This window comes from Amphiura filiformis, chromosome 4 (assembly GCF_039555335.1).
Source record: "Amphiura filiformis chromosome 4, Afil_fr2py, whole genome shotgun sequence".
NCBI classification, from domain to species: Eukaryota; Metazoa; Echinodermata; class Ophiuroidea; order Amphilepidida; family Amphiuridae; genus Amphiura; species Amphiura filiformis.
The window spans coordinates 37,165,537-37,191,865 of record NC_092631.1 but is presented as its reverse complement, the minus strand read 5'-3'; the positions used below and the strand labels follow the sequence as shown (position 1 = coordinate 37,191,865).

Here is a 26,329-nt window from a genome sequence, read left to right as displayed (position 1 = left end):
TGGTAATAGTGAACAAGTAAAATAAGATTTAAAGCCATCACTTGAAAAAACAGATGTGGTAGTGAGAGTGTAACTGACCAGTTGTAGTCCCATTATGTAATCTATTGTAGGGCGTATTGGGTCGCCTAGGGTAAATCTAACCCTATATTGAAAGACTACCTATGTGCTCAAGGTGAAATTTACATCAACTCATGTTACTCTTTTCCCATTTTCCTGGGAAACAAGAAATTGCGATCAGTGGCTTTAAACAAATCACTCACCACTAGTGACCTGATATGACCTTTGATCTATAAATGTCTTGAGTGTCTTTGTTCAGGTGACACAACCGCATAATTTCTTAATAATTTCAAAACTTAAAAACTTCCTACAAAATCTCAATTTTCAAACATGAGAAAAATGACTGAATGTATGTTAAATGAGTTTTTGGAATAATTAAGAATATTACCAACAGAAAACCATGTCAACATGTTTTTATCCTGAGATCTTACCATTTGTAGTCCTGTCTGAAACCAAGATGGTGATATAGTCTTCTCTGAGATAGGATAGTATGCAAGAATGCTACAGAAAACACCAACTCATTTATAGCCTGTATGAACAGAAAAACAAAAATATCAGCCAATCCATTCTAACATGTAAAAACATTGCCAGTCTTTGTGATGTCAAAAACATTGCGGAATCCCAACTGAACACTACTTATAGGTTAATAAATGTTATATCACTCATACATAAATTCTAGACAGTTCATTGGTTGATTGCCATTTATCATTTTTACCATCAGCCTCTCCGTGTGATAGTTTTTACCATCATAGTGCTGCGCCGTAGTGCGCCTGCACCAAGCCGCGCGCTGACTCTTAGACTCACCGATTTAGTTATGGGGTTAACACCAAAATGTGAAGTATGTCACGGTAAAACATGGTGATATGTTGATGAAAAAATGTATTCCCTATCTTAAATAGTATTTTTGAGCAACAGAATTTATGTATGAGTGATATAAAACAAATATTAACTGCCTTAAATTGTGTAATGGTCTAAATATAATCACTGGTGAAAGATGTATTGTTCCATTCCACTCATGCCCGGCTCGTGGAATGGAACAATCTATCTTTCACTTCGTGATTATATTTCGACCATCACACTCATAGACAGTTAATATTTGTATACTATCACTCTCCCTGCAGGGAGAGTGCATTGTGCATCGGATGCATCAACATTCAGAGCATGTGCATTACATTTTACGTCCAATCTCTCTCTCAACAAGTGATACACATTTATTAACCTAAACTATGAGATATTAAAAAGATTTTAATAAATGTTTTTAGATTGGTATGAGTTGATTGATCTGTAACTTTGATTTTTCGTTATTGAGAAATCAAAAGTTACAGACAAAAATCAACTCATATCAATCTAAAACATTTTTTAATATCTTCTAGTTTACAACAGGGTTCTAAAAATATTTGTTGACATTTAGCACAAGCCAAAGTACCAATCTGCATTGGGTTATTCCATGTGAAATCCATACACCCTTATGGAAGACATGACCTTATTTCCCACACAGGGAGTATATGAATTTCATATGGGCTTACCTGAATGAGAGACTCCATTTGAAATATATGCCTGCCCCTTGTAAGGGAGATGAAATCTGTCTTCCAGAGGGGTGTGTGTGTGGATCTCATAATGAAATAGCCCATTCCTTTGATTTTAGCAGTGTATTAGGACAAAACTCCTTCTTCAAAGCTTTAAGTCCAAAATGTATTTTAATATTTTGTTTCAAATTTTTGCCTGTATTTAAATTTCACACATGCTACCTTTGGCATGGTTGGATTAGCTTGTGTCACATAAGATAAGTATATGAAATGAAAGAAACAGTTTCTTGAATGTAGCCATTGTGCAAACAATTTTGCAATACTATGGCAGGCAAGCCAAACATTTCTTTTTTTCAATTATATTTATCATGAGACGAATACTAACCTTCTGGCCTGAGGCCACATGTTGATGTGTCTTTTCCACATTCTTCATGCTGAAGTTAAAATTGGTCAACAGAGCAGCTTTGAAGTTGCTAGTAGCTTCACAACTAACTCTCATACCATGTTGCACTATCAAGCCTGCAGGAATTGAAAAGTAGCAATTAAAATGGCTAATTTGTTTTAGTAATCAGATTCTGAATGACTTTGAATATGCAGTATGTATGAAAAACTACTACACTATACATAAAGTGGAGGACTTATTGTATTAGAATTATTCCATCAGGCCTAATGACATATTTCTCACACCTGGTGAATAAGTTCCCAAACAGACAAACTTCAAAAGTAAAATTCAAATTTCGTTAGTGGCCTAAGCTTTTGATCCTAGCAGAATTTTCATTACAGGTGAAATGATAACTTTAGCAAAACAACTAAACTACAAGATTCGTATTGTGGCTGCCTGTGCTGGTACACCATCGCCAAGGTACCTGACTGGTACACACAGAGTACCTACACGGTACCAATGCTGCTACTGCACAGGACCCACCAGCAGTGGCACTGCACTAGTACTACACTGGTACTCCCCTGGTACTGCACAGTACCAGCCAAGTACCTTGGTGAAGGTGTACCTGGGCAGGTAGCACCAATAAGAATCTTGTAATATTGGGCAGTTCAAAATACTTTTTGTAAATACAGACAACTGACCTGGAAGAGATGTGTTACTATCAGCAGTTGTCACCAGAAACAGTCTAAACTTAGGATGGATTGAGTGAGTGTCTGACTCTAATAAAGCAACATCAGTTTCATCCTTTGTTGCATCCTTATCTTTGGCTTTGGTCTTAGCTGATGGAGGAGGTGGTTTCCTTGGAGCCATGATGGGAATGTGATGCTGAGAAGTGATCAACTCCTGTAAGTTCATTTCAAATAATTAGCAGATATATTAGTTGGAAATTGTTTCAAACTAAAAATGGTCAGCAAATCAACAATTTAATTATTAATCACAGAATATAACAGCATAATTACAAACATATTTTTGACTAAAACATGTCTTGTCCAATATGCTTAAGGATTATTGAGCTTTACAATGCTTGCAGTGTATCTCCTGTTATGGCCAAAATGCATTCACATTATGTGCCAAATAAGTGTAAAAATTCCCAATTTTTTAATTAACATTGCTCACCACTTAATGTACCAACAGGATTTTTTTAGACTAACACATTTGATTTCACAATTTTTCCATAACTTTTGACATTAGACATTAATTTTTGGATTTCCATGACTATAATTAAAATTCCATGATATCTGACTCTTCTCTGCAATTTCCAAGACATCTCCATGATTTTTTTCAAAATTTCAAGACTATTCCAACTACATTGGGTTTCAGAGAAGAACGGCACTCCCTTGCTCAAATTGATGTGAGCGCCCTGTTAATGATTCAGCCAATCAGAACCCCACTTCCGTGTTTACGCTCTGCACACTCTCAAAATTGTCCAACTAGATGACAATTCACAGCCCACTTACCACATTCCATGCATTCTCTAATCACAGACAATGCCCTCTGCACTTGTTTACTTATTTCCTACTTTTAAACATTAACACTAGTTTTTACCTGAATACATTGCAACAGTTCTCTATCCCACTGACCAACTAGATGACAATTATCCAACACAGCCCATTTTCCACATTCCATGCATTCTTTGATCACAAACAATGCCCTCTCCACCTGTTTACTGATGCCCAGGTTAACAATATTCACATCTGTATTCAGATGGTGATCTTTGGTGTAATTCAGCAAGGCTTGTGTAGGATAGATTGCTGGGTGACCTGCAATATCAGAAATACATTTAATAAAAATTAAAATACAGGTGTCGACATGAGATCACCTAAAGCTTTTTCGCACCAATAGAATTTTCAGAATCATTATTTGTAGTCTGCTGAAAAGGGAAGAAATTAAAATCTTTATCACATAACTGTTTTTGTGGTATTTCAAATTACTTTATCCAGTTTTGTTTTTAATTTGTACATTTTGGGTAAATTTTAAATATTTATGTTTGTATGTATTCTTTGTATGACGGCCTTCATGGAAAGCAGCACTTATCACTGATGCTGTTTTACCCTCAAGAAAGAAAGATTATTAAAAGAGGATTTCCCTCAATAAGTTGAATTGTCTTAAAGGGAATGAGTTAGAAGTCAAGTTCGCTCAATTGATAAGGCATTCAACTACGGTGCAAGAGGTTGTGGGTTCGAACCCTGGTGGTGGTTTAATATGCTCTTGCAAAGAAATTGAAATTCCCCTTGACAAGGAACTGGGTGCTAATTGTCTTGTTTAACCTGTACAAAACTCGGGGTAGCGAAGGTCAACTGTGCATGTTGAATGGGCGCGTGCACTTCTTCGCTGCTGCAAAATCCCTGAGTTGTTGTTTAATGGTTTATGGAATGGTATAGGACCCTAGTGGTCAGAGACAACCTGTAAAGTGTGTTGAGGCTTGTGGATCAACGTCTAGGTCTGTGTGTTGCGCTATTTAAAAAAAATTGACTGTCTGCTTAAAGTAAAATGTATTCTTTAACAACACATTGTGCTGATAATGTGCTGATGTGTTGACTTTCTATTTGCATACCTGGTGACCAGTATCCATCCCCAGATGTTACTTTAGCATTTATTTGGACCTATCGTAATTCTATGTATTACAATGTTCTTGTACTTGCACAACAAACTCTTATTCCTATCTACCCATACCTTCAAATCCTTTGTCTAACTCATCATGTCCCGTACCATAATCCCTTGGTAGTATGAACACAACAGGTGTTGTATTGTCACTCTGATGCAATACGTCATCTATGCTGTAATCTTTATGTGTGGCTAAGTGAGAGCCAAGCTGGTAGACAGTCAAATCACTACAAATCTGGGCAAGCTGAAAGAGTAAGAGTACCGTTCAAATTAATAATCAGACTCTCATCAAGTTTATTGGTGAAATTGTGGCCTTATGACCCTCTCCCCAAATCACTTAACCCAGATGTATCAAATCTGAAAAAAATTTTTACACAAATGGACCCAACATTTACAAGTGACTTTTGGTTTTATGCAAGTCTAAGGTACACACTGGAACCTTTGATATTGTCCTGATATTGTTCCTGAATCAGTGAGCCAGGGATCCATTTGCAATTCCAGCTTTCAGTTTATAAAGAGGGCAAGATATTGCAAGGTACATGACCAAAAATACCATCAAGTTTACAAAAAGGTTCCTCCATGGTAATAAAATTAAGCTGTTTTCTACTGCACCACTTCTCATCATCAAGATACTGATAGGTTTCACGATGACCCAACATGGGTGGGGGGAACAACAATTTTAGAGCAATTTAGATAACAGCAGAAAGGAGGTACAACTTACTTTAGATGGTTTCAGCAGTCTCCACAACAGAGCCTTTTGCATAACTGTGAGTTGGAGCTGGTCTTCACCAGGTGCCGGTGCCAATAGTACAGGATCACACTGAAATAAGATGCAATACATTGAATTTTACTCCTTTGTGGCACGTTTGTTGTCCTTACAAAATGCACTTACAGTGTCTGCACATCATTACAGGATCTCTCTTGTAAAATAGCTTAAAATAGTTGTGCATTGAATCTGATGACAATAAACTGTTCTAGCCATTTGGGTGATCAAAAGAATTCTCAGTTGGTTACATATCATACAAAAATTATATCACTTTACCTAAAATTGTGGATAATCTGGTAATAATTTAAGCAATTTATTCAACTAGCACTGATTGCAACATGTGCTCGTAAAACTATATTTTAAGGTGGCCAAATAACTAGTCTTATTTTCATTTCTAACACACTGGCTCACCTGTATGTATTCCTTCCATTGTGTGCTGTGTGTTATCAGTGAATCTCTCAAACCTTTAAAAGCTGCCATGCTTGATTCTAAGTTGATACAAACTTGCTTCATCTGAAGAAGAAGAATGTGAGATTATGTAATGGTTACAACAGAAAAAAAAAAGGTTTAAGTATCCTCAATATTTTGAAATTAACCGAGACCAACAAATCAGCTGGATCAAAACCTGTGAAAAAATTGAGAATGAGCTGATACAGGAATCCAATCTGTGACCTTCATCATGCCAGGCAATTATCCAAACCACTAGACAATCAGCTCTTTGTGACATACAGTGACTAAACCGAGTCTTGCGTAGGATAGTAGGGGTATAAATCATACAAATGGTATATGATAATGATTAATGATGCTCAATTTCCACTCTAACATACAAATCTATTCTTACTGACTTAATAGAAGTAATTTAAATCAATCCCAATTTGATTCCACATTTTATTCCTTAGGAGTCAGCAACTTGTAAATATTCTGCTGCCACCAGTTGTACCAAACTCAAATTGGTATCTAGATGTTAGGGCTGCCTTGTACTTTAAGGACAGAGTTACAGTTGGGATTAGAGTTAGGGTCAGCAAAATTAAGTGTTAAAGGTTAAAATTAGGGTCAGAGTTAGGTTTAGAGTTAGGTTAGGGTTGGATTCAAGGCTACTGTTTAGGATTAAAATTAAAGTCAGACTTGATGGTGCAACTACTGTACTGACAGTAAATAGATTTTTAACACAAACCTCATCTGTCATCCAGTCTGGATACTGGTTCTGGTTGTCATGTTGTGGCATCATAGTCATATCCAATCCATGTACAAACATCTCCCATTCCTGGTTGCTTAATTCTGCTCCTAATCTCATCTTTCTCACGGCGAGGAGGAACGCAAACAATTCTGAATGCGGCTGAAATAAGCTTTGCGACACCTGCTCATGTATCCTGCGCGTCAAGGAATTCATCAACTCCACAGCTCTTGCTTTTGGAGAGCTGATATTTGTTGTGTCTTTCTGATGCGACCAGATGATTTCATGGAACCAGGAGACAAAATTACTCAGAGGGATGTGATACAAGGGGTGTAACTGTGATATGTCGTTGATAATGGAATATAACAGAGTACCGTGCTCGGCGACGGGGACGTAGAAGGATTGTTTGAGTTGGTGTTGCTTGGCAAGTTGATGACTTTCAAGTAAGGTGGCTTCCGTTGTGAGAGTCGACTGTTGGTACTGGAGCAGAGTCTCTAATAGGGAGTCCTCTTCGAGTATACCATGTGGGAGTGCCAAGATCATAGCTAAGATTTCATCCTGAGTAGGAAAACAAATAATAATAATGATAAATTTGAAATAGTGATGTAATGCTTTGAAATTTTGACACTGAAAATCATATTGAAAAGGTCACATAAATGCTGAAAACAGTAGCAGTGAACACTCATTAATGCCATCCTCTGTTGCTATGCATAGTTATCATGGAGTCAATCGATGCATGTTGCAATTGAAATCAGCATAATTCTGAGATACAGTTTTTACTTTAAAATTAATTTTCCCTGCCAAATGAGAAACATTAGTTTTCATTTTACAGCAATGTCAGATAAAATCACAATGTTTTCATATACTGTCATATATCCTATGGTTAAAATTAGGCATAAAATTTGGCCTTTTAGCAACGTTCAGTGCCAAAATGACTTAGTGAAGCTTGTGTAACAATAGCAAACACTAGCATTCTGAGTAAGAATGTCACCAGAGCAAACAAAAAGTAGCACTGAAACTGAAAATTTTCACTTTTGGTCCAGGGTGGTAATTAAAACAGATCACCTCATTTAAGGTCATAAACATTATTTCAGGGAAATTAAGAAATGATCTATTTTTTCAGGGAAATTTCAGTTAATTTGATTAAATTACATATTTGGCCTTCATATAAGCTAGAAAACGTCACATGATAACATCAGACCATCCACCCAAGGTGCAACCTTGTGGGGTTTTCTTTTTAGCTTTTCACGCAAATGTGAGAACAAAAGTCACAGAATGTTTTGTCTATTAAGAAACTTCTCAGTGCCCACTTACATCAGCTTGTTGAAGTGACATCTCTTGGTCTCTGATATCCTTCTCAATGGAGCGCCATTGTCCTTCAAATTCAGGCTTCTCAAAGGCTAAGACATCCCGTAGCAGGTGGTCTGTCAACCCTTGAGGGCTGATGGACAGGTCTATTACTGAAGTCTGCTGGATTGGCAGGTGCATCAAACCAGTACCTAGGATTGAACAAGAAAATAATCAGCTGCATAAAAGTATTGGTATTTGTCGATTTGCGGTGATACGATTTATTGCATGGTGGAGGGGTGCCCAAGATGGCAGAAGAAATCCAGAGAGCTGAGAGGCAATTGATTGCATTAATTTGTAGTCTGCATCACATACTGTCGTACCTCAAACGGCTGCCTTGTGTGATTTTTATTTATTATTAATGTTGCATTTCATATTGTTAGTTTATATTTCTTTTATTAATGACATGAGATTGTAATTTTGTGATAATACCTCAAAATTAATATGTAAAGATAATTTTTACAGGTATAAGCGTTTCTCATCACATTTAGATGACACTAATAACAAAAGTCACCAAGGCAGCCTTTGGAGATGTGAAGCAGATGACAACAAATTTGGCAGAAAACATGGGACAGGGGCCTAAGCCCCAAAGTTCACCCTCACCTCCACCTATGGGGCCCTAAACATAAACAATTAGTTGGTCTACACCAAAAAACATGCTGCAGGTCCTAAGATATGATTGTTTTGTGTGGCAAAAATCCATACAGATGAAAATTGAATGCTTCGCCCAAAGTGACATATTTTCAGGATTATAGAGAGTGAGCAAAGATTTATGAATAGGGATAGGGGAGTTTGCAATCTTAGTCACATTTATGATCCACTGCTTGAGTCTGCAGCTATGCCCAATATCAGTACCAGAAGTGACATGTATACCAGTCAGCTGCTGGATCATCACAACAATACCAGTTTTGAAAATGTCAGTTGTTCACCCGGGTTGTTCATTGACAAAATTGTCAGCAAAAACATGTCAGTTTTTGTTTGGTTTTGACAAATTAAAATTATTTCTTAATAAGCTCTGAAACCTTTCCTACTAACCTGTCAATCCTAATGGCACTGATGAGGAGAGGTACACTTTAAATCGTGGATCATATCCATACTCCGTTCCACCAATCAGTATCTTCCGATTCCCTCCTTGATCGTACACCACGTTCCTCCCAAGCACTTGGCTAAACCGTACACCAAGGTTCTTCCTCTCTATATGCGTAATGACTAAACATATGCCTAGTACCACGGCTTGGATAAGCTTAATCTCCATATCAGGATCATCCGCTGTGATTATCCACACATTGTTTTCTGGTCTCTCAATATCAAAGTTGAGTTCAAATGGTGTCTTTGACGTCTGAGGGTTGTGTGTCCCTGCTAGGAGATCTCGGAAGTCTACGTCGTTAAGGCTCTCTTTGAATGGGGTTTCAGCTCCATAGCTGAAATAGAAATGATGGAAGGTATGTAAATATTAACAAAGGTTTGTAAATACAAATAATATAAATATGCAAAAAACATGATACAAAACTATACAGCATATCAGACCACCATATACTATCACCATACCAAGTTTGATATAATATTGGACGGCTGAGCATGATATCATAACATATCTGATGAGTCATAAAAATATCGGACAAATCCGATATGTTATGGTATCATGCGAAATAAGCCATCCAATATTATCATTATTAGGTTTTCTTAACTCCTAATAACCCTGAAAACATAATAATGAAGTTGATCGGTTATTGCGTTGGGTTATTGAATTTGCTTCTGCCCGGACAGCCAGGCAGCCAGCCAAACAGCGAGCCAAACAAACAACCATTTGGGCGATAACATAAGCCCCACATATGTGTGAGGGCGAATGCAATTTGTTGATCAGGAAAGTAGCAGGAAATACTCAACAAGGCTTGGACATATAATAAAATCAACACCCCCCGTGGGGTGGGGTTTTTAAATGGAATATCCCATTGGAGATATCATATGAACAAAACACTAGAGAGTGAAAAATGAACAGTAAAAAATGTCAATCATACGCTTTGTATATACCCTTAAAATCATTTCGACCCCGTTCCATTACCAATGGAAAGGCGAGTCAGTTTTGTAACTTTTTAAAGGGCTCTGTTATTCTTTTCATTTGTCCCCTAAGAGGGTAGTGCTACATAGGTTGAGTGTGGTATTCCTACCTTGTAAATGTTCTTGGTGTACCATGGAAGTCTGTGTCAGCATTAGATTCCCCACCGTGTTCTGACAAAGATCCAATAGTAGTACCTCTGCTGACAGGTTTGTCTCCATAACCTTGATTATCACCAAGGTCCATTTCTTGGTCTAAAGGACACAAAACAAAGAATGGTTAAAAGCTAAACATGCAATATTATGTTTCACAATATATGACTGATGACAGCATCCTAAACAACCTTATAAAACATACAAGAAACCATTTAGCATCAGAGAACGTCATAGTATCATACCAGTCTTCATCTCTGCTGTGATGTTTTTCTCTCTTTTTTTCTAAGGGAGGGGTAAACTGGGACAAACACATTCTTTCTCAACCGCTAGAACTTCTGCTTTTATCAGTTAGGAGCAGACTGCCATCTATTTAGCAAAATATCCCAAATAACACCTGGACAGGCAGCTACAGCTATGACACTGGCAAAGGAATGTTTTATTACTAATTTCATCAAAAGAGACATAAAAATAAACAGACATTATTTGCACCTGACATGGGTTTGACAAAATACACCATCCCCTGTAAGCCCTTCAAAAAGATTCTGTGTTTTGATCTCCATGGACCAACCTTTATCTAACAGAAACAATTATTGGTTATTTTGGTAAAATTTGCAAATGGACAACAGAAATCATGGGGTAAATGGGCTATTCCAGAAATTAACGGCACCTACCCTAAAGAAGACATGGGATTCCCAAAAAGTGTGAGTTTTCCCATGTCTTCTTTAGGGGTAAAAAGCCGTCCTCAGCAAATGCGAGCACCAACATGCGAGGGGGGTATACACCCCCACACACATTTGAACATGAGAGTCCGTGATTATTATTTTTAGAATCCAATTAAATATTCATAGCTGATTGATCATTGATTATCGACTATCGATTAACACCATCTCAAACGCTGCTTACCAGCGTGCTAAGGTAAGAGACTGTGATGAAATCCGTGAGGCATGATACTCTATGTACTACTGCTGGCTATGATCTTTCCTTTGTTTTTCTTATTTCATTTGTCTTATGATTTACGAAGTCAGATCTTAAAAAAGATTAAGATTTTCCCATGTCTTCTTTAGGGGGAGAGCCAAAAATATCTGGATGCGCCCAATGCAAGATCTTACACTGAGGCTTACCATTGAGGCCCGAGACTGGTATTCTAGTCTCAGCTTAAGGCAACATGTTTTTAAATTTTGTTGCATTGCACCAGCGGTTTTGATATCGAAGTGAAAACATGAATAACAGTGTCCCATAGGATAGCACATACACTTTCAGCATGGTTACCACAATTCACCACATTTTAGTTTACAACATTTGCACAAAAAATAACTTGGGGTGTTAAAATTTACTGAAAATTTATAGTGAAAAAAGATGAGCTTTCTTCTGATACCAAAATTTCATTTTTAATAGAGAAAAATAAGGCTGTTGATCGCATCAAGAACCTTAAGAAACAGGTGTACAAAGAGAGAGTTTATAACTTATCTGGGGTTTATCAGTATGAGAAAACAATATCATAGACCTACCGGGTGAATCATCATCAACATCAGACAAATCCTCTTCATGGAAGCTAACTAACTCTTTCTCCTGAATAAGCTTGACCCAATGTGTGACCTGGTCATCAGGGTCCAGGATCAAAGGCCACTGACGCTTCCTACCGATGCAACAGGTCCGCATGAATAGTGCATTGTGGGTAGCGACTTTATCCCGACACATTCCTTGCTCCTTCCATGTTGCCTGCTCCTCTGCGCTACTTAGGATAGCTGCAAGAAATATTTACAAATATTATGTTTATCACACCATCAAGGTAAATGCACACATCTTTTCCATGGCACCCTGTAAAAATCCTTCCAGCATTTGTAGGTCAATATTAAAAAGTGTACCTATTGGGGCAAAATTTTGATAAATAATCCTATACAAAATAACATAAAACAATCCTTTTCAAAAGTCCATTTGAATTTATCTCAAAATCATTCTCTCAACCACTGACTTTGAACTTTGACATTTGGCTTGATCATCATGTCAAGTTTTTTTTTTAATGTCAAGCATATCAAGGCATTTACAACTGAAATATAGAAGGCATAAGTGACCAGATGAAGGGGGTCACCGTAGATAGCTGCATGGTTGGGGCTTATTTACAAGACAGGCAAGTGTAGCCAACACTCGGGCTAATTACCCGGATTAGAACCAACTGTAACTGTAACTGTTCTTCACTACTTTCCTACTTAGTGTTAGAAATAAGCAAACATTGTCAAGGGCCCAATTGGGCCCTTATATGTGAAATTTACAGGCTCTCATAATTTTTACAGGCTTTAATGCAACATTTAATGAATCATGGTTATTTACAGGCAGCGTTGGTCTAAATTGTTAGTGGGCCATTTGGGCCCTTTAGGTCTAAAATACATGGGCCCTTGTCAATTTCATGGACTTTTCCCACCTTATTTCTTACACTGTTCCTACTAATCTCACCTTCAAGAGAGAAGTCATCTCTTATAGCAACAGGATACAGTGCAGGAGGAGCAGAAACAGCCTGAAGTCTTGATGTAAGTCTACTCCCATTGGGACTAGAGTTGCTATTGCCTAGACCTAATACAAAGGCCTCACTGGCTAGACTTTCACTATCATCCATACTCATGGTTGACCTCACTGTCTGACCTTCACTGTTGGTGGTATTGACGGCACTAGTGTTTCTAGAACCTGTGTGATTGGTGTTTCTAGATTCTAATGCACTTGTGTTTCTGGATGATGCAAGGTATTGACTATCATTGGCATTGATGACCTGTGAAGAATAAAATCAGTGCATAGAAATATAGTAGGTATGGAAATAACAGAGAACAACATCAACAATTTTGGTAACTAAAGTTTTGGTTGGGTAGGAAGGTGCTGCAGCTGGATAAATCTGTTGGACATGGGTGACAATTGGGATTAGAATTTGAATGGAATATTTGGTAATTCTGGAGATTTTCTCAAAATGAAGCATGAAATTTTTAAACAGCATGTATACGCAGGTCAGAACAGTACTTTCAACCTGAATCAGAGTGGTTGACCCCTAAGAATTAAAAATTAAAATTAAAAAATGCATCTGACCTCTGCAAATGATGCCCAATACCCTCAAATGCAATTTCGTCTTTGTATTTTCTTTTATTTTGCCATTTGTTGACCCTTCCAAATTAAAATGTTGACACCCTAAGATACAATTGACTAAAGACCACACTGACCTGAATGCACTTTTCACTTACCTCGTCCAAAGCTGGTGAAACTGAAGATGATGATACCACACCCCTACTGCCATCTTCCTTGGCAAAACTGAAGTTTCCACTCCGACATCTTTCCAGCCAATCAACAAATATCTTATTTCTTATCAGTTCTTTCATTGGTCCCTGGTAGCACACGCATGCAGCCGTAAGTAGCGCATCGCCGGGGGCAGTAGTCAAGTTGTTATTTGCACGGTCCAAGTTAAATTTCCATGTTGAATGTTGAGATGACATGTTTGTCATGAGGTTGGTTGCCGTAGTTATCTTGTTTTCAATATTCTGTAAGAATAGAGAACAGAAAATGAGAGAAAAAGTATTCCTAACCAGGGACAACACCTGAGCTTTTATAACCCAATCTTTGTTCTGTAATGATATGATTCTGATGGAAGCCTAAGCCAGATCTTTTCCTTGACCCACAACTTTTTACATGCACTATACTTGAGACACATCTTATCATAACAAGATGACTGCATAAAAAAGTACCTATCAGTACCTAATAATTTCTTTTTGGCATCACAGGACTACTGGAGGTATTTCAAGGACGATTCCAAACTTTAAAACTAGTGCTTAGGGTAGGGAAATATACAATATGATCTGTGGCAATGAACTCAAAAGTTTAACCAAAGTTTTACAAGCATAACTGATATTTTTAAACCAACAAAGTCCACAAGAACAAATCTTGAACCAGTAATATTACATGCACTCAGTTAGGTCTCAGTTTCGTAGTTCATGTTCAAGTTCAAGTAGATAATTGTAGTACCATGCATTCAACATGTTTTCCAAACATGTATTTTTGCCACTTACCTTAATAGAATGTTCTAATTTCTTGACTTGTCTGATGCTTTCCTTATACTGTCTGCCTTTCTCTTCCAATACTCCTTTGACATCTTGTGCTTTCACTCTCTTCTGACCAAGATGACCTTGTGCCTAAAACAATAAATATAGATCATCAGTAGATCATTAGTGTCAAACAATGTGCCTATTGGGGGAATTGAAGCAAGACAATGGGTACTCAAGTTTCGACTGGATATAATACTTGGGGATGCGCCTCAGAGAATCTGAAAGTAAAACCATATTTATACCAATTTTGCAAGCAAATTTGACCCATTTTTATATCTATGGCCCAAACTTTTGCCACTTATTTTTTTTAATTTGGGCTCCCTCTGAGAAATGATTGCATTTTCAGGGGTAAGGTGCAATATATTGGGCCAATATTGCCATTTTGAGGAAAAGCATGAAATGTGGCACAGTTGTAGAGCCTGATATTGTGAGTTTTTTTGGACTTGAACTTTTGTTTTCTAAATTTGTACCCATGGCCAAAACCACATTAAGTAAACTGAGTTCAAATTTGCTTTTCTTCAAAAGTGCATGACCATTTTACCATATGGAATGACTATTTTATGTTTGGGTTTGTTCTACATGGAATACATTATTATGAGGGTCAGTTTTCAGAATTCCTGCAACACCTTCCCACTCAACCAAAATCATAGAAAAACTATCTGCCTATAAACACAACATTCTAACGTTTGCATATTTCTACACAGAAAAAAGCATTATGAGTAGAAATTGGTATCAAATACTTTATATTTATAATATTAGAGGTAGGTAGGTGACCAGCTGAAAGGCCTCCCCTCTCGTCCACTTTACACCAAACAAAATGCAGGTTTTTGGTATCAGATGAAACCTCATATTTTTCTCATAATCCAGTGAAAATTTAGGACTAAGATATGTTTTGTTTTGGTAGTATGAATAAAAACATGGTAGTTAGGTGGTGTACCAACCCTGGAAGTCATGGGCTGTTCTATGGGTCACAGTGATACATATTATTGCTTCCATGCAGAATCCAAACCACTAGAGCAATGTTTGTGTGACAGGCCTCAATGTGAGGGAGACATATCTGTTTCAATTGGACCAACAACATTTAAGATAGGTTTCTATATCGTCGTTGGGCAGGAAAAACCTCATATGTGTTTGTGGCCCCTGAACATGTTTAAAACAAAACTGCCAATAAGTTACACAAGTTTTGTTTTAAACATGTTCAGGGGCCAAAGACAAATATATAGGAGATTTTTCCTGCCCAACGACGATATGTTTGTTCATTTTCACATTGATTCTACGTATAGCAGTAAGTATGCATTCAAAGTCAAATATCACCACCCATATGTGACCATCCACCACGAAGTGGTATAGTAAAGTCGGCCCTAGGTCATTTTCTGTTTATTGCAGATTTTGAACGAGTGCACATGCAGCTTTAAAACGACACCTCAACCAGCTTCATCGGACATCTGGAAGTGAAGTTATGGTTCATCAAAGGTCAAATTTCTAATATATTTTATATAGAAATCTTTTTGATTGTATCTCAAAATGGAAAATGCAGACTTTACGACCAGTTTGTGGTGGATGGGCACATATTTACCTCTTGTAGTTTAGCTTCAGCCATTTCCACATTGTTCAATTTAGGTCTCATATTCCTGTGCAACGATGCATACGCATACACAGCATGGACCCACATGCACAGAGATGACGCAGCTTTACTAGAATGCATTACAATGTCTGGTTTGAAGTCTGGGTCTTGGATGAACAGGACGTTGAGTTTATGGTAGATATCTTCTGGCATGTTGGCTTTGTCGTAGAACTCAAGGTCTTGGAAGAAGTTGTTGCGATTGATCAGGGTTTTACCACTCTGCCAGCTGAAAAAGAGAAAAAACAAACAAATACAAATCACTACAATGACAACAACAATTACATTTACTATAGGCCTATAGAATAACCTTTGCATCCTAACATTAACCCTAACCCTAACCCTAAACCTGAACACTAAACCCTAATACTATTACTAAAACATATTTATCCCCATTATCAATAAAAGCTTTACAGCAGATCCTAAAGTTTCACATGGGTAGTTTTATTTTGGTAAGGGTGAGAAGTACTAGGTTTTTGAAAGTTGGGACTTCAGAAACTGATTTGGAGCAAAATATGGCAGGTTTAAAAATCTGATTCAGAGCAAAATGGTGCATTTAAGGAATGTACCTTTTTGGTATATCAGAAAATCATTTTGCGAACTTTACCCAATTATGCGTACATTGCTGCAATCTGGAGGGAGGGAGGGAGTATTTCTATGTCAAAGTATATGGGGGATGTGCTGCCCAAAGGGGTCTGTTTTTACAACAAATCTCTACACATGTGGGTAGGGTTTTTCACAGAAAATTCTTTAACATGGGTCCATGTTTTGAAAATCATCCAAAAATGGCACTAATGGGTTAGTTTTCTACAGAAAATCATTAAACATGGGTCCATGTTTAAAAAATGATAGTCCTAAGAGAGCAAACTTTTGCCGTTTTTTTGAGTAAAAATTACCCCTACACAATTATAGGGTAGGGGTTTGAAACGCGGGCTGTACACCTGGTCAAAAAATTATTGAAGTACCACCCACCAGGGATGCAATGTGAACATCATCAGTGTGACATATTTAGGGCTTCTTGGATTTACTGCAACAATGATCTATTGATTCCGCTTATTATTATTATGTTTTGATAAATCCAAGTGTGCGAAAATACTGGATTTAAAACATAATAATGATAAAATTTGATGCTTTACGCCCCAATATTTATTGGTCTCGCTATGAGTTTTAAAATATTGGACTCAAGTCGACTACATCTTGTCCAATATTTTAAAACTCATAGCTCGACCAATAAATATGGGCTCAATCGATCCAATTTTATATCAAAAATGGGCACCTTCAGAAATCAATTTGCAGCAACATAAGGGGTTTGGGCATGATTTGGAATGAAAGGTTTTTGAGCTACTGGCTTAGCAATCTGATTCCTAAAAATGAAAAAAACAACTTACTCATAAGCTTCTCTGAACATAAGGCAAATAGCATTGACAACTTTGATGACAGCCATTGGTGGGGCATGGTAGGTTCGAATCTCATCCAGGTCTGCTGAGTTAAGGCTACGTAGGGCGTGTAGAGCTGCTTCATAGATGGGATTCACCTGACAAAAGAAAGATATAGAGGATAAAATATAAGACAAATTAGCATTGACAACTTTGGTGACGAGCCTAGGTCATCCACCCAGCCGAGACCAAAAGTTTTGATCCCAACATTAGTGAGTCCATCTAACCAAAAAGTAAGTCTTCTGCTGACCAGCCTAAATTAATCACAATTTGAAGTTTGATGACAGCTATAATTGGCAGGGTGTGGTTTTGCCCTCTTTACCCTTCTTTTCAAACATAATCACACTTTTTGACCCCCAGCAAAACTAGTTTTGTTTATAGATCATCAATTCCCTTATAAACCATATTTTTACCAATGTAAACAATTAGCTGTGTCAGCAGCCTATTATGTTTATTATAGATATGTGAACTTTGTTAAATCTGTGTTTGCACACAAAAATTATCAATTAGTGATAAGCACAATCTTTTCAATTTTTCTAAATTTAACTACGAATAAAAGTTTGTCAATTTCATCATGTGATACATGAGATCATAGTACTTTGTGGCGATATAGTTAACACAAGCATTAACCGCCATTTTGAGCAACATTTTATACGCTGCAGAATTGATGAAATTATTTTGTCATTCCTGTTGTTAAGGTGAATTTAAGCACTCTGCTGGCATATTTAAACCTTTATTAATAGTTAAGGAGTTTATTGTGGTATAAACACAGTTATCATCGTACAGTAGTTCTGGGACAATGATAAAGTACAATGGTTATGTTCTAAGTTATGACATTTGAAATTTAAACTTTGTAATGCTAAAATAGTAACTAACTTTTTTCCCTTAATTTTTATTTTCAACAGGTAACATACACTGAAACCAAAATGGCTACAGCTATGCCAACCAATGTACCAAAAATTAAGAAAGATAAGTTCAAACTAGTGAAGAAAATTGGAAGTGGAGGATTTGGGGCTGTTTTCCAAATGACTTGGAAGAGCCCTCAAGGGGATATACAAGTAGCAGTTAAAAGGCTCAACGAACCTGATCCGAATGAACTAAACATTCTTGCTAGTCTTGATCATGCAAGTATTGTCAAGCTACTTGGCTTTGTTGATGAAGGAATGGACTTCTGGTTGATTTTGGAACTGTGTGAAGGTGGCTCACTACGTAGCTATTTGGATGAACATGGAGGTCTATCTACAAACTTACAACTGTTTATACATTGGGCAGAGCAAGCAACGATTCCAATAAAATATCTGAGGGGAAAGCAGATCCTGCACAAAGACTTGAAATCGCCAAACTACTTGATAACACAAGATAACAAGCTGAAGCTAGCCGATTTTGGATTGGCTAAGAAACTTGAGCACACAATCAGCAATGCTACAGAACGGGCATCTTATTCCTGGATGGCACCAGAGCTGTTTACTCTTAGCAAGCTCTCTCCAAACTATGACATCTTCGCATTAGCTGTTGTGATATGGGAGCTATGGACAGGACAATTTCCATTCAAGGGCATGGAATATCAAGTCATCTGGCATCGAGTCTGCAATCTGAATGAAAGGCTACCAATCCCTGCTGATATGCCCCAACCAATAGCTGACTTACTGAAGCAGTGCTGGGATAAAGACTGGCATAAAAGGCCAAGTATTGAGCACATTATTTCTGTGGTAAGCAATTCTTGAAAATTTTAAAGCCCCTTTAGAAAATAAGCACATTATTTCCATTTGATAATAACATTTTTTGTGTGATTTAGATATCATAATGTTAAAAAAAATCATATACATGACACGGTGTATAATTTCATATTTTGGCATGTTTTTTCTTCTTTCTGTGTTTTATGTGTGTTTTATGTGTAAAAGTTCCGCATAAAAATATTATATCTCAAGGTCAAGTAAGAGAATCAAAAAGTTGGACCCAATGAATCAAACTTTTAAAGCTACAACTTCCATTTTGGACATACGAGGGTCATTCAAAAAGTTCTACCTCCATCGTCACATCTCTGTTATCTTACATGCCAAAAAGTTGAAATTACCCATGATTATAATCTTATATCCTGCTGGCTACAAAATAAAAGTTATTTGACTAAAATATGATTTTTGGTTGTTAAGATGTGTTAGTTGAAGCGAACACAGATTTGGTACGTCAGAAATGGTCTGAAAAGAAAGGCTAATTTTGATTAAAAATGTAGCTAGGCCACATCTATGTTCAAATAATTTCCACATCTATGTTCAAATAATTTAATCAATAAATAATGTTGGCAGATAGTAGTTTACTGGGTATTGTGTCTTTTGCACAACAAAACTGATAAATGATCAGAATAGCCTTATATGGACCCTTTTCCATAGGTTGTTGACTTTGATCGGGTGAGTACTTATTGGATTGGGTCATAAGTAAAAATAAAATAAGTTGTGTGCAAATGTTTTGTATTTTGTAAGTATATACAAGGTTATTAACAAGCACACTGTTCATTTTATTTCCACGTCAAGATGCGTTCATTGCTGAAAATAAGGATGTAATTATGAATTACCCTTAAATGGGGTCTAGTTGAATCTGCAAATTTCACTAACATTTGTCTGTTGAACCCTTCAATGTTTTCTTCTCATATAAACCATGTTTTATTTTGTTTTGAAGTCCCAAGGCATGTCAGGGAGCTCAAATAGGAACAAAATATTTATTGTAAGCAGTTGGACAACTACATCTTACTAAACTTTTGGCTTCAGTTTTAACCGTTTCCGACGTACCAAATCTGTATTCGTTTTAATAAGCATTTTTATATCTAAACAACCAAAAATCACATTTTCATCAAATAGTTTTTATTTTGTAGCCGAGATTTTCGAGTATAATCATGGGTAATTTCAACATCCTGACACATAAGATAACAGAGATGTAATGATGCAGGTAGAACCTATTGAATGACCCTCATACATGTATATGCACTTCTGGTTAACTCTCAACTTTCTCTCATGCCATTACATTTTTTTATACATCTAAAAACAGATACACGCAACTGAATGTAAACCAGTAGCCGCAGCACTACCACCAGCACCAGCAGTACCAGTACACATTTGGCAACAGCAAATCCTAGCTGGTCCTTGGGTGCTGGAGAAGAGATTTGGTTCAGATGGACCAGGTAAGATTCAACAGTATGCAAATGACGTCACAGTTAACCCTACTGGTGATATCACCATCACTGATTTGTCTACGAAGGTCAAAGTATTCAGCATAGAAGGGGTATACAAGTGCAGCATGGATACTACACATGGACAGGAGTCACAACCACAGCAAATCACTACCAGCTCTGACGGAAACACTTATTTTGTGACTAATAAAACTAAATGTGTACTAATGTATAGTGTGGACTGTAAGTTCAAAGGTCAGTGGGAATCCTCATGTCCACAGGGATCCTCTATTACTCCACGTCTATGTGGCCTGGCAGTGGATGCTAAAGATCATGTATATGTAGGGGATGTCAAATCAATGCATATAAATAAACATAAACAAGATGGGTCCTATGTAACCAGTATCAAGGTAGGCATCCGACCCTGGTATCTAGCTGTAACATCACAAGACACGCTCATTGTGGCGGAGTATTATAGTAACCCTCCCCAGATAGTAAGCAACACAGGACAGGTCCTACACATTCTCAAGCATCCTGCAAATGATTTACAATGGGCATGTTTCGGAGTTCACTGCTTCAGGGATACAGTATTCATAACTAATCAAGACAAATCATGGGCACATGAAATACTTTGCTACTCAGTATCAGGTCAATACCTAGGCCATATTCCAATCCATGATGCCAGCCCAAGATGCGTTGCAATGGCACATAGTGGCACAAAGTTAATTGTAGGTGACAAGGGTGGATATTGTAGCATTCATGCATTGCAAAAGTAGCTCAGTAAGATTTGAAGCTAGGAGAATAGTCCAACTTCATCTTATGCTATATTTCAACCTTGGTTGAATGACCTATAAATGTACAATCCTGGTGGAAATTAGTTGCCAAACCAGCATGAGCAGCATTGGTGTTATAAGTATAAAAATATGTTAAACTCAAGTTCTGCATTATCTTTGTTTAATACACACCTATGACGTCGCGCTATTGTTTTACCGCTCCATTATTTTCCACGAATGGAGCGATGATCACAATAACACGCCATTCGTAAATGCCTTTCTCTTTTCTCTAAAAAGCAAATACTTTTCAGGCGAAAAGTACTGGCATTTACGAATGTAGTGTTAATAACAATTGCACTTTCGAAAAGCAAGTATTTGCGAAAAGTGCAGTATTGTTATCATCACTTCATTCATGCAAAACAATGATACGAAAAACAACAAGACAATGATTTTCATTAATACAATCAATTAAGGAAGCGGATAGCAATATTTGCATAGTATTGTTATGGGACCTGAAAGCACATCAGACATATCGAATTGCATGCTGTATATAAGGAATGTCCTTCTGATATCAAATAATTTTGATTTTGTGAAATTCGCGATACTGGTAATTATAGCAAATTATTAGTCCTCGAAGTAAACTTTATAAATCTAATGACATGTAAATAAACTGTATGTAGCTGGGATGAAAAGCCAACCATCAATTGAAAATTTTGAACTTTCATATTGAACATAAACATTTTTCCAAAAAGACCTACATTTTGTTTAGTGTTTTGAGCTATTATCTTCAATAAAGAAGGTCAAAATTTTCACATGATGGACGTATGCTGTTCACCCAAACTTCATACTCAAGTGCATATTGTTAGATTTATACAATTACTTTGAGGACTTTTAAATTTCAAAACTCTAAATTTTTAATAATTTGCCATAAAATGTGTATTATATCGCTAATTAAAAAAAATCAAAATTAAGGACATTCCTCATATTCAAATGGCAATTCGATGTGTCTGAGGTGCTCTCAGGTCCCACAAAAAAAATATGTGAAAACGCCGCTATCCGAGCCCTTAAACATAAATTTACAATGCAATCAGTGAAAAGCAAGGCAAGATCATAACGGGCAGGTTAAATTGTTGGCTAAGTTGTACTTATTATGCAAGATATGTTTTTACCCTCACTTTGGAAAATACTTATTTTAGGCTTCATTTATTAGACCCGTATACTTTTAATTATTTGGACCTTTCTTTCCACGCCCAATTTAGGAAAAAAGGGAAGTTAAACATGTTACTGCTTTTATAACATTTTTTCTTCTTTATATTTTTATACTACGTTTTCAGTGGCTTAGGCCCTACTCCTATTCCAGAAAAATACAGAACTATTTTGTTTTTAATAAAAAAAATATTGTCATGTTTTGCCAAATGAAACATAGCTAAATCCTAATCCTTTAGCTAGTCCTAACTGGCAATAAAAGTCAAATTTCAATATTTGGTCAATTTGAGGTAAAACATGCAATTTTGCATGTTTTCTTACAATTGTAGTGACAAAATTGTAAGACTTGACACAAGTCTAAGCATTCAAAATCTTGAGTATAGGCTAAGAGTTAGCTCATAATTTTAATATCACATGTCATTTTTGCTAATTGGATATTAAAAAGATTGGAAAATGTGTTTTCCAAATATTAGAATGCATGAACTTGAAATTAGTCTTTGTTCAAGTCTTTGGGCCTGACTGTCACAGAATACGAAAAAGGTCGAAAAACACCCTAAAACGCATGTTTTGGCCCTTATTTCCAAAAATTGACCAAAAATTAAAATTTGACTTTCATTGCCAGTTAGGACTATAACCTAGGATATTAAGCTATGTTTCATTTGGCAAAACTGGATAATATATTTTTAATCCAAAAAAATAGTTCTGTATTTTCTGGAATGGGGAGTATGTCCTACGATAATTTGTTATTTGGGCAACATATTGCTACATTCTGTATCAATGCATTTAGGCCTATGAATCTGTTTATTTTTTAATTGTTTGCTTTGGGCATGTTTAATAATGATAAAAGCCACAGTAGGTCTATTTTCTGTATAATATTAATTTGGCTTTTGTACAAGCTGTATTTTGTTTCATCTGACAGTACTTCAATAGTTAACACATTAGAAGTGGGCATAAAGACCTATTGATGGTCTAATCACTTGAATGATTTTACGAATCTACGTTTATTTGTGTAACAAACATTTTAAATCTTTATAATTCAAGAAGGTGTTACGGATGATTTGAACTAAACACCTGGATCGTGATGGGTAATTCTATAGAAATTTTACATAAAGCTAAGTCAATGTATTTTTCAATCGCACCTGCACAATCATTGTTATTATTACGGTATCAATCAGCAATTGATCAATTTGTAAATGAGCAACCTATTTCTATAACACTCCATTCGTGGAAAATAATGGAGCGATAAAACAATAGCGCCGACGTCATAGATGTGTATTAAGTCGGTTAATGGCAGCGGATTAGAGCGTGAGTGAATAAGAATGGCCTTGGCGCTTCGCGCCGGGGCCATTCTTATTCACTCACGTTCTAATCCTTGGCCATTATCCTATACATAATAGTTACAAATGCACATACTCTCCCTTTCCCCACTCCCCCATTTTTCAATGTTGGGAGACTGTAATGTAGTCCAAATCAACATTGCAATAGAGGAGTGGGAAAGATGTTGGCCAATTAATGCTTTGGTGTGGCAACCTTTTTCACCAGGATAATTCAGTGTAGCTATGAACAACCTTTCTGTTTCATTGAGTTTCATTCTGGCATTTTAATCCCACTTGATATAAGCCAAAAATATGGATACAAATACTCATTGGATACTCTGATACTGAAGGAATAATAAGTGGGTTAACCTACTTTGGAAACATTTTGGCTTACAATTACAAATTGAAAATGACAAATTAAATAATAAAAATCCAAACAAAAATATCTTTCAGTCCTAATATTTCACAGGGTCAATGAAATTACTATTGGCTTTCTGCTGCACAGTGTCAACAACAGCCTCTAAATAATTCTTTTTTCTCTGAAATGAATCACGTCCTAATACTCCATTGGCAGAGATGTAGACTTGAGTCGTGTGACTTGGACTTGAGTCTGACTCGAGTCACTATTTTGAGGACTTGTGACTTGACTTGCAACTTTTGCAAAATGACTTGACTTACTTGTGACTTAGACAAAATGACTTGGACTTGGACTTGGACTTGACAAAAATGACTTGTCACCAACGCAAGTCTGAGGTTGGGAAAGGGAAAACATATATTCATATTAGATAATTCATATTTTTTTCTACAAATATGAAACACAAACCTTGGCAAAAACAAATTGAGTTGAATTAACTTGTTCTTGAACTACCAATGTGACCATTGTATACAATTATAATAAGCTTCACTATTATAGTGATTAGTGCATCAGACTTCGTTAGTAGGCCTACTGTACTCCGAAACTCAATTTGATTTCTGCCATATTGAATATATACCCATCAACAAATCACACCATGACCAACTGGTGAATAGACTTGTAGTGACTTGTGACAAATTGTGACTTACTTGTGACTTGACTTGTGATTTGATGACTTGTGACTTGACTTGACTTGCAACTTTTTCAAAATGACTTGACTTACTTGGGACTTGGACAAAAGGACTTGTGACTTGGACTTGACTTGCAAAAAATGACTTGTTGACATCTCTGTCCATTGGTGAGCGACAGGCGATAGGTATTTCACCAATAAGATAGCTCGCCTTTTCGAACGCAAGAAAAGGAGTCCTATCTGATTGGCTAGAAACCGATCGCTAGATCGCTCAGTGATGAGTGTACAAACTCAGAGGTAGAGATGTATTCAATTCCATTTAAATCAATATTCTATTATTGACACAGATAAAGACAGTTGTATAGTTGTTCATTGTGCTGTATTGTATTATAGACTTGTGATTTAATATTCTATAGCCAGTGCTGTACGTACTACAGCATCGTGGTCTGAGCTGAATGGGTTATGCTTGATAATGATAATATTCTCGAACAGTTGAATATATCACATTATTATTGTACGATTTAAAAACATTTCGGTGAAAATGCAGTTAAATATATGTGTTTAAGGGGGTACTACATCCCTCGATAAATTTGTGACTATTTTTGCATTTTTCTCAAAAACTAATAGCACAGTGGTAACAAAAGTTATGTATATTATAGGGGAAAGGAATCCAATTACTACACTGGAATTTCAGTGACCCAAGACAAGTGGTTCGTTATTTGTAATAAGAAATAAGGTACCGTTACGATGTACCTCATTTCCTATCATATATACTGAACCGCTTGTCTTGAGGTACTGAAATTTCAGTGTAGTAATTGGATTCCTTGCCCCAATAATATACATAACTTTTGTTACCAGTGTGTTATTATTTTTGAGAAAAAATGCAAAAATAGTCTCAAATTTACCACAGGGGTGTAGTACCCACTTAAAGAACAGGATAATCGTATCTTAGTTAATTGAAATTCCTGTGAGTTAACTGAAAACAAAACCTGGGTTTTACCTGACAATAAATCATATTTTCTTGTAATGGCAATACCATATGGGGTACTGAGCATGCGCAGATTGTATAAACGTGTATGAATGAAAACGCTGCGGTATCTCATATCGTATAAGTGATATGCTTAGCCTGAGTCGCTCGGCCTATCTCGAACAAAAACGCCATGCGTAGCTTTTGAAGAACGAGTGGACTCGCCATACTATCGCAGCAATTTTTGACACAAAGATATAGGGATAATGATGCTGTGTGCTGATGCCAAAGTCTCCATTTTGATATTTTGAAAATAGGGATGAGACTGCTGATCAGAGTCAGACCATATATCCTCCTTTAACAAATGATGAGTTTTGTATATAGTAACCAGTATATAAAATAAGTATAAATAATATAGGTATATAAATTTATTTTACTTTACAACCAAATTTATGATACCATAGCCCAGAAATAAGTTTAAGAGACAATCAACTATTTCAGAAGTATAACCAAATTAATTTGCTAAATGTAATATAAGCATTACACAGAAAAGAAATCATCCTGCTGCACTACATTGCTGCAAACATGATCTATAATAATTGTC

General features: G+C 36.5%; 1 protein-coding gene across 1 annotated transcript in view; it reads right to left on the bottom strand.

The window, feature by feature from the left end:
• LOC140150180 (dynein heavy chain domain-containing protein 1-like) overlaps nt 1-26,329 on the bottom strand; it is a 140,747-nt gene that overhangs the window by 8,459 nt on the left and 105,959 nt on the right. Inside the window, exons 28-44 of the mRNA XM_072172185.1 lie at nt 17,213-17,358; nt 15,780-16,053; nt 14,168-14,290; nt 13,349-13,642; nt 12,579-12,888; nt 11,636-11,872; nt 10,085-10,226; nt 8,952-9,337; nt 7,884-8,068; nt 6,570-7,127; nt 5,807-5,908; nt 5,351-5,449; nt 4,699-4,873; nt 3,571-3,785; nt 2,667-2,868; nt 1,969-2,102; nt 489-586 (exon numbers count right to left, since the gene is read on the bottom strand). Of these exons, the coding sequence (XP_072028286.1) occupies nt 489-586; nt 1,969-2,102; nt 2,667-2,868; nt 3,571-3,785; nt 4,699-4,873; nt 5,351-5,449; nt 5,807-5,908; nt 6,570-7,127; nt 7,884-8,068; nt 8,952-9,337; nt 10,085-10,226; nt 11,636-11,872; nt 12,579-12,888; nt 13,349-13,642; nt 14,168-14,290; nt 15,780-16,053; nt 17,213-17,358 (3,680 nt within the window). The remainder of the gene's footprint in view (nt 1-488; nt 587-1,968; nt 2,103-2,666; nt 2,869-3,570; nt 3,786-4,698; nt 4,874-5,350; nt 5,450-5,806; nt 5,909-6,569; nt 7,128-7,883; nt 8,069-8,951; nt 9,338-10,084; nt 10,227-11,635; nt 11,873-12,578; nt 12,889-13,348; nt 13,643-14,167; nt 14,291-15,779; nt 16,054-17,212; nt 17,359-26,329) is intronic.